Genomic DNA, 12,360 nt, shown 5'->3' with positions numbered 1-12,360 from the left:
GTCAGCACAGGTAGGTTGGGCTGAATTGAATGCCTGTTTCTGTGCTGAATAACTTTGACTCTTCCATGCAAATACATCACGCAATTACAATTAGGAATGCGGACAGTACGCTAGTTTTTATTACAGAAGATTTGTCTTCCAGAGTGGACATCTCTCTGATTATATACATTCAGTGGTCACTTTATTAGATAAGGAGATACCTAATAAATTAGCCAATGAGTGTAAGCTCTTAGTCTTCTGCTTCTTTAGCCCATCTACTTCAAAATTTGAAGTGTTGTGCATTCAGATCTGCTCCTCTACACTGCACTGTTATTAGAGTTGCTATCAACTTCCTGTCAGCTTGAACCAGCCCGACCATACTCCTCTGTCATTAACAAGGTGCTTTCGCCCAAAGAATTGTCATTCACTGGACGTTTCTGTTGTGTTTTGCACTATTCTCTGTAAACTTGAGAGTCTGTTGTGCGTGAAAATCCTAGATCAGTAGTTTTTGAGATACTCAAACCACCCTGTTTGGCATCAACAATCATTTCATTGTCGAAGTCACTTAGATCACTTTTCTTCCCAATCTGATGTTTGGTCTGAACAGCAACTGAATGTCTTGACTATGTCTGCATGCTTTTATGCTTTCAGTTGCTGCCACATATTGGCTGATTCGATATGTGCATTAATGAGGCGTACAGGTGAACCTCAAGGTGGCCACTGAGAGTAGTCTCAGCAGCGATCTATCTCTGGAATACTGTTTGTCTGATTCCACTACCCTAGTAAGGATATGCTTGTGATAGAGGAAGATCAGTAGATGCTTACGAGATTGCAGGCTGCACCAGTGAAGAGAAATTGCACAAAGTAGGACTGAATCCTCTAGGCTTCAGAAGATTAAGGTCTTTAGTTAAACACACAACATTCTTCATGGAGTTGACAAGGTTACGTGGGATAATATATTTCCTGGCTGGGTATCAAGAACCAAAAGTCTGCCTTTAAATGAACGACTGACCATTCGGTTGACCGGTCAATCGTTATCCATGAGAAGTTTCTTCAACCTGACAGTACAGAACTTCAAAGCGTCACTGAATACATTATTGACAATGATAGATTTTTTTTGGATATTAAGGAAATTAGTGCAGGAAAGTAGTACTAGATAAAAGATTGGGAGTTAAGATTAGAGAAAAGATGTTGTTGAATGACAGACACAACATGAAGGTGTGAAATACCTGTTCTAAACTTCTTGACTTCTAACTTCTTGTTCATCCCAAGATGCTCATTGAAATCTACCTTTTTAATCAAGCATGTGGTCATCTGGATCTGATGGAGGATTGCAGGCCTGAAACACTGACTGTTTCTCTTTCCACAGATATTGCCTGTGTTTCTCAAGCATTTTGTTTATTTTTCTAACACCTGCAGCAGGGATGACCAACCTATGGCGCATACGCCAAAAGTGGTGCACTGCATAATTAGAAATGGTGCATTGCCCCAGTGATAATAATAAAAAAGCAAGACCCTTCGTCAGGGCTCCGTCTTGGCCTGAAACTTCCACTCTGCTTTTTCCTATAGATGCTGCCTGGCCTACTGCATTCTACCAGCATTTTGTGTGTGTTGCTTGAATTTCCAGCATCTGCAGATTTCCTCGTGTTTGCGTAAGTAACGTTTATCTCGTTCTTAAATTAAATCAATATATCATGTAAAAATGCTAAATATGTCTATATTAACATATTTTTACAAGAATTGAATGTGGGTACAAGAGTTGTATTGCGCATCTGAACTCGTGCGTGAGAAAACTGATGCATGGAATGTAAAAGACTGGCCACCCCTGACCTACAGTGTTTAAATTTTCACTTAGCTGCCTAACAATTTGGTAGTGACAACCACCACCACGCTGGAGCTCCAGAGCCTTTGCCTGACAATCCACACCTTGTCCAAGAGTAGCACCGGCTCAGGTTCCCAGTCTCTCTCCTAGAACACACTGGCATATAAATATCTATGAACAAGAATTTCTACCTTACAAAGATGAGGCCATTTAAGAAGAGGAAACAGTAAATGAAAGGCAGCATAGACAAAGGAATCAGTGGATGCTGTTCACTTGGATTTTCAGAAAGCCTTTGACACGGTGCCACACATGGGGCTGCTTAACAAGATAAGAGCCCATGGTATTACAGGAAAGGTACTGGCATGGATAGAAGATTGGCAGAGACAAAGTGGCAGAATACAGGGGGCTGCCAGTGACTAGCTGTATTCCACAGGGGACAGTGTTTGGTCCATTACTTTTCATGTTATATCTTAATGATCTGAATGGAAGAATTGATGGCTTGTGACCAAGTCTGTGGATAATACAAAGATAGCTGGAGAGGCAGGCAGTGTTGAGGAAGCAGGGAGTCTACTGAAGAACTTGGATAGATTAGGAGAACGCACATTAGAAATCGCAGATAGAATACAGTGTATAGTCCTAGACTATATTACAGGCATAGACTATTTTCTACACAGTCAGACCACATTTGCAGTATTGTGAGTAGTTTTTGGGCCCATATCTAAGAAAGGATGTGCTGTCATTGGAGAGGGTCATTGAGTCATAGAAACAAGCCCTTCAGCTCATCTAGACTATGCCAAGCCATTAATCTGCCTAGTCCTATCAACCTGCACACAAACCATAGCCCTCTATACACCTCCCATCCACATACCTATTAATTTTTCTCTTAAAAGTTGAAATCAAACCACCACCACCTTTATTGGCACCTCATTCCACACCCTCAGCACCCTTTGAGTGAAGAACATCCCCCTCATGGTCCCCTTAAACATTTCACCTTTCACCCTTAACCTCTGACCTGTAATTGAAGTCTCACCCAGCCTCCATTGAAAAAGCCTGCTTTTACCCTGTCTATACCCCTTGTAATTTTGTATACCTTTATCAAATCTCCCCTCATTCTCCTTTGCTCCAGAGAATGAAATACTAACCTATTCAACCTTTCCCTCTAACTCAGATCCTCAAGTCCTGGCAACATCATTGTCTGCACTCTTTCAATCTTACTGACATCTGCCCTGTAGATCATCAAAACTGCACACAATATCCAAATTAGGCATCACCAATGTCTTATACAACTTCAACATAACTTCCCATCTCCTGTACTCAATACTTTGATTTATGAATGTGTCAAAAGCTTTCTTTATGACTTTATTTACCTGTGATGCCACTTTCAAGGAACTATGGATCTGTATTCTCAGATCCTTCTGTTCTATTGCACTCCTCACTTCTGCCCCACTGACCATATAAGTCCCATCCTGGTTTGTCCTCCCAAAGTATAAGACCTCACACTTGTCTGCATTAAATTCCATCTGCCAGTTTTCAGCCCATTTTTCCAGCTGGTCCAGATCCTGCTATAAGCTTTGATAGTCTTCCTCACTGTCCAATACAGCCCCAATCTTGGTGTCACCTACAAATTTGCTGATCCTGTTTACATTATCACTCAGATCGTTGATATAGATGACAAACAATAAAACTATCACTGATTCCTATTGCATACCACTTGTCACAGTCCTCCAGTCAGAGAGGGAACCATCTACGACCACTCTCTGGCTTCTCCCACAAAGCCAATGTGTAATCCAATTTACTCCCTCATTTTTAATGATAAGTGACTAAACCTTCTAGACCACTGTCCCATGCAGGACCTTGTCAAACACCTTGCTAAAGTCTATGCAGATAACATCCAAAGCCTTTCCTTCATCAACTTTCCTGGTAACTCCCTCAAAAAGCTCTAAGATTTGTTAGAGATGACCTATCATACACAAAGCCATTTTGACTATCTCTAATCAGTCCCTATCAAAATACTGAAATATCCGGTCCCTCAGAACACCTTCCAATAACTTACCCATTACTAGTATCAGGCTTACTGGCCTACAATTTCTTGGGTTATTCTTAGTCTTTCTTGAACAATGAAACAACATTAGCTATTCTCCAGCACCTTACTTGTGGCTAAGGATGATTTAAATTTGTTTTCTACGACTCCTGCAATTTCTGCACTAGCCTTCCACATGGTCCAAGGGGACACCTTATCAAGCACAGAGAATTTATTCACCCTGATTTGCCTCCAGACAATAAACACCTACTCTTCATTAATCTGTTTCGGTCCATGACCTCACTGCTGCTTTGACTGAACTCTATATGCCCTGTGTCCATCTCCCGAGTAAATACTGATGCAAAAAATCCATTTACGATCTCTGTCAGCTCCATACATAGATAAGCACTTTGATATTTCGGAGGATCAATTTTGCCATTTGCTGTCCTTTTGCTCTTAATATATCTGTAGAAGCCTTTGGGCTTCTCCTTCACCTTCTCTGTTAGATCAACCTGCCTTCTTTTAGCCCTCCTAATTTCCTTCTTAAGTGTCCTTTTGAATTTCCTTCTTAAGAACCTCATTTGTTCCACACTTCCTATACCTGGAATGTACCTTCTTTTTCTTAACCAGGTTCCATAAACTTGTTACCCTTGCCTTTTATTCTGACAGGAACATACAAACTCTGTACTCTCCAAATTTCACTTTGGAAGGCCTGCCTTATCAAGTACACCTTTACCAAAAAACAGCCTGTCCCAATCCATACTTGCCATATCCTTTCTGATACCATTTAAATTTGCCTTTCTCCAAGTAGAATCTCAACCCGAAGACCAGATCTATCCTTCTCTTGAATTATCTTGAAATCGTGATCACAAGGTGCAAAGTATTTCCCTGCACAAACTTCTATATCTGCCCTGTCTCATTCCCGAATAGGAAATCTAGTATCACACTCCCAGTAGTTGGGCCCTCTATGTACTTATTAAGGAAAATGTCCTGAACTCATTTGACAAACTCTATCTCATCCAGCCCTTTTATGAGAGTCTCACTAAAAATGTGTAAAGTTAAAAGCACCCATTATCACAACCTTAAGTTTCTTGCAACAATCTGTGATCTCTCTACAAATTTGCTCCTCTAAATCCCTTGGACCGTTGGGTGTCTATAATATAATCCATGGTAATCCCTTTTTCATTCCTCAGTTCCTCCGATATAGACTCAGAATACGAGCTCTCTGTCCTGTCGTGTCTGAGCAGTGCTGTGGCATTTTCCTTGACTAGCAATGCCACCCCTCTCCCTTTAATCCTCCCTGTTCTATCACATCTAAAACACAAGAACCCTGGATCACTGAGCTGCCAGTCCTGCCCCTCCTGCAACCAAGTCTCACCAATGGCTACAATGTCATACTTCCATGTGGTGGCCATGAGCAAAGCCTCTGCCTTTACTACAATACTCCTTGCATTGAGATACACACAACTTACAACATTAGTCCCACTATGCTCAACTTTTTGACTTCTGACTTTGTATAAATGCTTAACAACATTTTTCCTCACAGCATCTCTATTATCTGCTCTGGTACTCTAGTTCCTATTCCCTTGCGACTCGAGTTGAAAACCCCTTACCCCCATGCACCTTATTATTTGTTACATTATTTACGGTAATATAACTTCATGTGTTGTGTGCGTAAGCTATGTGTACTGTGTTGTGCACCTTGATCTGGAGACACATTGTTTCATTTGGCAGCATGCATGTGTATGGTCGGATGATAATAAACTGAACTTGAACTTGAACCTGTGTCCTGCACCTTGGTGTAACTACCTCCCTGTATGTCCTGTCGATAAACGCCTCAGCCTCCCGAACGATCTAGAGTCCATCCAGCTCCAGCTCCAGCTCCAATTCCTTTACATGTCTGAAAGAAGCTGCAGCTGGATGCATTTCTTGCAGGTGTAGCCAGAGAACACTGGAGGTCTCCCTGCCTTCCCACATCCGCAAGAAGAGCACTCCTCTGTCATGCTTAGTATCTCCACTGTGCAATAAGAAAGAAAGAAAAAAATAAATGAAAAAATCTACCTACAGCCTCTGTTTCTCCTAAGCCTCTCTAAGGCAAAGCCTGAATTCCCCACTCCAGAGGCTAGGAGGACTGCAGTATTCTGAAGGGGAACTTCGAAGGGGTCCAGCGGATGGATGCCTGTAGGTGGTCAGCAACCACCTAGTTCAGGGGTTGGGGCAAGACTTGAGTGGTCAATGGTTCACTAACACAATGGCCGCACACATAATAGCTCCTCTGCTTAAACCTAGCTTCTTTATATTGGCCTTTGCCAAGAGCCTAATTATGCACAATCCAATGTTTCCAAGGGAACTGTGGCATGCAGAGCGTCCTGACTACCCCCACTCTCTTTTTTAAAGATTTCTCTCCCACTGTTCAATCCTATGTCTCCAAAGGAACTGTGGCATGCAGAAAGGGTCCAGCGGAGGCTTACAAGAATGATCCCAAAAATAAAGGGGTTCGCCTAAGGGAAGCAATTGATAGCTCTGACCCTGTACTTGCTAGAGTTTAGAAGACTGGGGACCGGGGGGGGGGGGGGGGGGGGCGTGTTCTCATTGAAACCAATCAAACATTGAAAGCCCTAGACAGAGTGGATGTGGAGAGGATGTTTCCAATTGTAGGAAGGGGCTGATAGCCACAGAAATGAGGACAAATTTCTTTAGCCAGAGGGTGGTGTGTCTGTGGAATTCACTGCCTCAGACAGTCGTGGAGGCCAAATCATTGGGTATATTTAAAGTGGTTAATTTAGAAAGGATGTCAAAGGTTATGGGGAGAATGAGGATGACATGAAAAACAAATTAGCCATGATAGAACGGCAGAGTAGACTCTGAGCTAAATGGCCTATTTAGCTTGTTGGTCTTATTAACAGAACACCACTTAATTGTCTATGCTTAAGTGTGAACAGATGACAAGAGATTTCCAGTGCTGGAATATAGAAAAGAAAACAACACTGCAAGAACTTAGCGGGTGAAGCAGTATCTGGGGATGCAAAGGTGTGTATCAAAATTTCTGGGCAAGACACTACATCAGAATTTGTGTAGTATCTTGTACAAGTATCAGTGGGCACAGACTTGGACATACATACATACAAGCAATTTTTTCTTTCATCTGGTGACAAGTTTAAAAAAAATGATTGAGGTTTAAAAGGAAGTGCACATGCAAGTACAGAGATTTTGGCAAACACTGGTACACATCGACATGAACATGCATAAAGCAAGATAAAGCCAATGATGGTAGCAGAGGCACCAACCCGTGTTCCATTCTGGGATGCCGTGTGGGACTTGGAGTTGAGTCCAATGCTGAGCACAGGGACGTCGGAATAGTAACTTCCCTGGGAAAAATGCAAGAAAAGTGAATCAAACCCACACTTTACAAAGTGGGAGGGAGAAGACAGGGGACTGGTTAGCTGAGGGATGACATCTAGTGAGTTTGGAAGGATGTGAGGCAAGGTGATAAGAACAGATAAAGGAAGAAACAGATTTGTGAGAAGGAACTAGATGATGGGAGCAGTAATTAGGGCAGATTAAGAGAAAATGATGGAGGAATGAAATACTGCAACGGGAAATTTCAGTGCAAGGGAGCAGTCAGTTTTATACCAAGAACCCAATTGCTCTCCACACAATAAACAGGGCAGGAGAATGAAAACCAACAAACCACTGCCTCCTTTCTGAGTCGTTGTTTGGCTGATTTCAGACTGTCATCACTGTAGCGGGAGCTCTGTGCAATATCAGTGAGTGAAAGAAACAACAGGACATTACAGGCAGGTACTGGAGAACACTGATTGGATTGAAAGTAAAAACATTCAGAAAGTAAAAACCATAGATTCTGATTGTCAAGATCTGCACATGCTGCAAAGGTGCACACCCACACACTGCACAAACGCACAAGCAGTACTAACCCTACTAGAGTGTTTACTGTGCCCAGATCCACAAGACAACACGTCAAAGCCATTTGCCTGTCAGGAAAGAAAAGCAGTCTTTAAGTATCACTCGAGGCTTGGGGTGGCAGGAGGGATGCACTGGGTGAAGGATGTTAACCTACCCTTGGCCCAGTTCCTGGACTTGCTGTTTCATGACCCACCCTAAACTGAACCAAAGGTCCACTCTTTGAGAACTTGTTAGCAAGGCCCTGACATTTCTTGTAATACGTGGTACCCAGGATGGAACTAATACTCCAGCCAAGCAGGAACAGTTTCACATTTTATTATCTTGTTTATTGTTATTATACCACTACTTATAACGCCAAAAACAAAGAATCTCCTTTTTAAGCACTTCACTTGATTCTGCTATTTGCAGAGACTTGACCTCAGCACCAGACACAGGGGCTTAACTCATCGCAGTGTCCCTTTAAAACAAAGTCTCCAGAACTATGGAACAAATACCATCACAGCACTGCATAGCCTGTAGTTCAGGATTTGGCTGGGCTTGAACCAAGAGCTATTCCCTTGGTACAACATATTATCCCAACTGTTTTTTTTATTTAAATAATGACTCATTATTAACTCCACACAAAATAGATTTTTTCATCTTGTAAAAAGTTAACAGGGTAGATTCCAACTAGTCCTCCAAAATCTGAGGTACAGCATTTTCTCAAAGGTTAAAGGAATGTGAAAGGTTGTTACACCATGGGAACAAGAGGGTAGCTCTTGGCATTATAAATAGTGGCGTAATGATAAAAAACAAGATACTAAAACATTGTGAAACTGTTATTGCATGGCTTGACTATTATGTTCCATCCTGGATACCACACATTATAAGAAATGTCAGGGCCTTACTAGCAGGTTCCCAGAGAAGTGGGTCTTTGGTTTACTTTAGGTTGGATCCAGATTAAGCCTCTGTAGGTGGGGCTAAACCTCCTCCATCTCCTAATCTCTGAGACTTCTAACCTCTCAAACAAATGCCCAGCATTGTAGGAGGAAGCAGTTTCAAACAAAACCAACTGGAAAATGTCAAAGGCTGCTAACATGGGGACCTGTAGCAGGAAGACTTCTGAGACTGGGCTTTGGATTCAATCCCTATCAATCCAGTACTAGACTTTCTTTGAAAACATTTGATAAGACTGTGCAGAGAAAGCTTTATTCTGTGGCATGTAAACTTGCCACACTTCTCTCCTTATGCAAAGTACTACAGTCAAGAATCCTAGACTTGTTACTTTTTCTGACTTTATCATATAGAAGTTAAATAGTCATCAGTTCCTCATTTCCTAGCTCTTGTCTCCTAGTAGGAAGACTATGTGTTAATTCCACTCAAAATGTGAGCATCAAATCCAGCTTGATTGCCCAGTCCAGTATCAATGCATTGTCAAAACCATCAACTTGTTAAACTGAGGTCCTTCCTGCCCTTCCAAGTGGGTAATTGCCCAAGTCTTGGCCAACATTTGTCTCTAAGCCAACATTACTGAAACATATTATTTGATCTTTACCACATTGCTCTTTGTAGGATCTCATTGTGTTTGAATTAGCCACGGCTTTCCCCCCCAACAGTAAGCAATTTCCCAAAACATTTCCTTGCTGATAGACTAAGGATATATTGAGGGTGCTGCAGGAGCTTTATATATACACAGGTATTTGCTTCTTATTCCATCTTTTCCATCCAACCTTTTTGTTGCATTGGAGAGGGTCCACAGGAAGTTCATGAGAATGATTCCAGGCATGAAAGAGAAGTGTTTGATGGCTCTGGGCCTGTACTTGCTGAAGGTTAGAGGAATGAGGGGCGGGGGGGGGGGGGGGATCTCATTGAAACCTACCGAGTATTGTAAGGCCTGCATAGAGTGGACGTGTAGAGGATGGTATCCATAGTGGAAGAGTCTAGAACCAGAGGGTACAGACTCAGAATACAAGTACATCCCTATAGAACAAAGATGAGGAGGAATTTCTTTAACCAAAGGGTAGTAAATCTGTGGAATTCATTACCTCATACAGCTATGGAGGCAGTCATTGGGTATATTTAAATCGGAGTTTGATTAGTAAGGGTGCCAACAGTTAAGGGGTAAAGGCAGTGGAATGGGGTTGAAAGAAACAACGAATCATCCACAATGGCCTGGTGGAGCAGACTCAGTTGGCCAAATGGCCTAATTCTGCTCCTGGGTCTTACGGTCTTATGTTGGTAATGCCATGCCTTGCATGGAACTTCCATGCAGTTCAAACACAGAGCAAGGAACAAATTAAGGCCCAGGTGTCTGGGATAAAATGGACCAGCCAGCATCATGGCAGCTCAGCGAATACTGACATACAGGGGTTCAATTATAGTAGGAAGCTTAAACTCCAATTGCAATTCCTAGGAAGAGCAAGGGGACAAGTATTGTTACATTTCTTGGAGGGGAGCAGCTGGTACCCAACTCTGCAGAGAATTCAGGAAAATTATTCACAAGATTGACCCCCTTTGGATCCTTTTAAGTAAAAACAAACTCCATCGAGCCTGGAATATGGCCCCCAAGTGACAGCTACTTTCAAGTGACCAACACAAGCAGATGGGCGTTTTGAATACAGTGACAGAGCAATCTGTTGCAGAGGCTTCACAGCTAAATCCATCACTGTCTTCAACCAACACTCTACTTCCATCCCATAAACACTGCACCCGAAGACTCTCATCATTCTTTCTCCAACTGAACTCAACATGGGTATGAAAAGAGAGGGAAGATAGACTGCAGCTGGTACCTTTGCCCAGACTGTCCAATCATACAATGAGTGAGGCCTGTGGGTGATCTGTAGTTAACTTAGATTTAGAGACTTACAGCATGGTAAAAGGCTGTAGCCAATGAGCTCACTTTACCTAATTAAATTGGTGTGACTAATTACCTGTACCAATGAACATGTACATCTTTGGAATGTGTGAGGAGACCAGAGCACCCAGAGGAAACCCACAGTCATGTGGAAAATGTACCAACTCCTTACAGACAGCGGTGGGAATTGAACCCAGGTCACTGGCAATGTAATAGGGTTGTACTACCATTGCATCCCATGGTATGGACGCCGTTGGGCAAAATGCTGTGACACCCTCCTTGCCATTTTCACCCCCCCCCCCCAAGACAATCCTCAAATATGAAGGAGAAAGTCGCATCCAGCTCTTGTTACATACGGCCTTTGCTTTCTTCTTCCTTTGGTGCTTCTCAGTGACCTGTTTCATACAGAGTAATGGGACAGTAAGGCAGAGTTTCACAACTGGGAAGAAGAGATAGAGGAGAAGGAAGGGTTGAGGGGCTGAGGAATGCCCCAGCATGCAAAATAAAGGGAGTAAGTTACTCCATGAAATGAAGAGACAAACCATGCAGCAAATACAGTCGGAGCTTCTTGGGGCCTGCTCGTGCTGCTCCCTCCATTCCAGTTAAGTTAGGAGTGAGCTGCCTTAAACAAGTTTAGATGAGTAAAGCACCAGGGAAGCAGTGGCACACCCATGCAAGAGGAGCAATACTACTGCACCTTCATGGAACTGATGGAGAGGCACTGACCAAGACGTACCAGTAGTCACCAGTCCTCTCAGTAGCCTGTTCACACAGGGTTAGCCCTCCAGTCTGAGTCCAGGCAGTAAGCATACAGGATGTTCCAGCTTTGGGGAATCATTCAAAACCACACACGGGGAGTACAGTTAGACTACAGGTTACGTTGCAGGGTTAGTGATTCAGAGAATGCAAGGTCAATCGCTACAATGATGATTTGAAATGTTATTTCAAAGTTTGAAGAAAACTAAATTAAGGAGCTGGTTTCTGTTCAAGTCAGAGTCGTGAAGTCTCTGAATTGTAAAATGCAATTGGTTCATTATTTTTTAAGGTATAAAAAACTGCCACTATTACAGGCATGGCCTACTTACAAGCACAAATTCACAACAATGTGGTTTAACTATGAGCTATTGAAAACAATGCAAAGTAATGAGATCCTCAGCTCGGGCTATCAGTAAATGCTGGGCTTGACCAGATCTCAAATGAAACAGAGGACAGCTGCTATAACTTTTAATTAGTTCAGCACAAAATTGAGGGCCGAAAGACGTGTTGTTATGTTTTAATACAACAACTGATTTAACTAAAATTATTACTTCATTATGTAATTAAACAATTAATTCATTATTAATAATTTTAATTATTAATGATTACCAGTGATTAATATTAACAAATAAATAAACAAATAATTGATTTAATTTAACTAAACTAATTTAGTTAGTGATAGTCATGGAGGCACGCAACAGTTTTATGATCTCACCCCTCCTGAGGCACCAACACTCTCAAAATCAGCCTGGTGAATAAAAGAAGAAAGTAGCCCCCATCAGTGAAGAAGAGAGAGACGCAGATGAGATGATTTGTCATGCCTGTATGAAGCTAGCAACTGCAACCCGCATGAAGGCCAGGTCAGGTGACTTTTGCTTACATTCAAAGAAGCTGGGTTCATTGCTCTTAATTTGAGACTACCAACACAATGGCTATACCTGAACTAGAATGATGTCCTGGCACAAAGAGAAAAGAGAGGGGTCAAGGGCTTCAAGTTATTAAAGTATGGAAGCAGATGGTGGGGAA

At 42.2% G+C, this 12,360-nt stretch overlaps 1 protein-coding gene across 1 annotated transcript in view; it reads right to left on the bottom strand.

Annotated features, from left to right (window-relative positions):
- The window catches only part of LOC132392123 (trichohyalin-like), a 130,033-nt gene that overhangs the window by 45,042 nt on the left and 72,631 nt on the right, over positions 1-12,360 (bottom strand). The window contains exons 5-6 of the mRNA XM_059965972.1: positions 7,757-7,813; positions 7,109-7,189 (exon numbers count right to left, since the gene is read on the bottom strand). Of these exons, the coding sequence (XP_059821955.1) occupies positions 7,109-7,189; positions 7,757-7,813 (138 nt within the window). The remainder of the gene's footprint in view (positions 1-7,108; positions 7,190-7,756; positions 7,814-12,360) is intronic.

This window comes from Hypanus sabinus, chromosome 4 (genome assembly GCF_030144855.1).
Source record: "Hypanus sabinus isolate sHypSab1 chromosome 4, sHypSab1.hap1, whole genome shotgun sequence".
NCBI classification, from domain to species: domain Eukaryota; kingdom Metazoa; phylum Chordata; class Chondrichthyes; order Myliobatiformes; family Dasyatidae; genus Hypanus; species Hypanus sabinus.
This window is presented reverse-complemented; position numbering and strand designations above follow the sequence as displayed.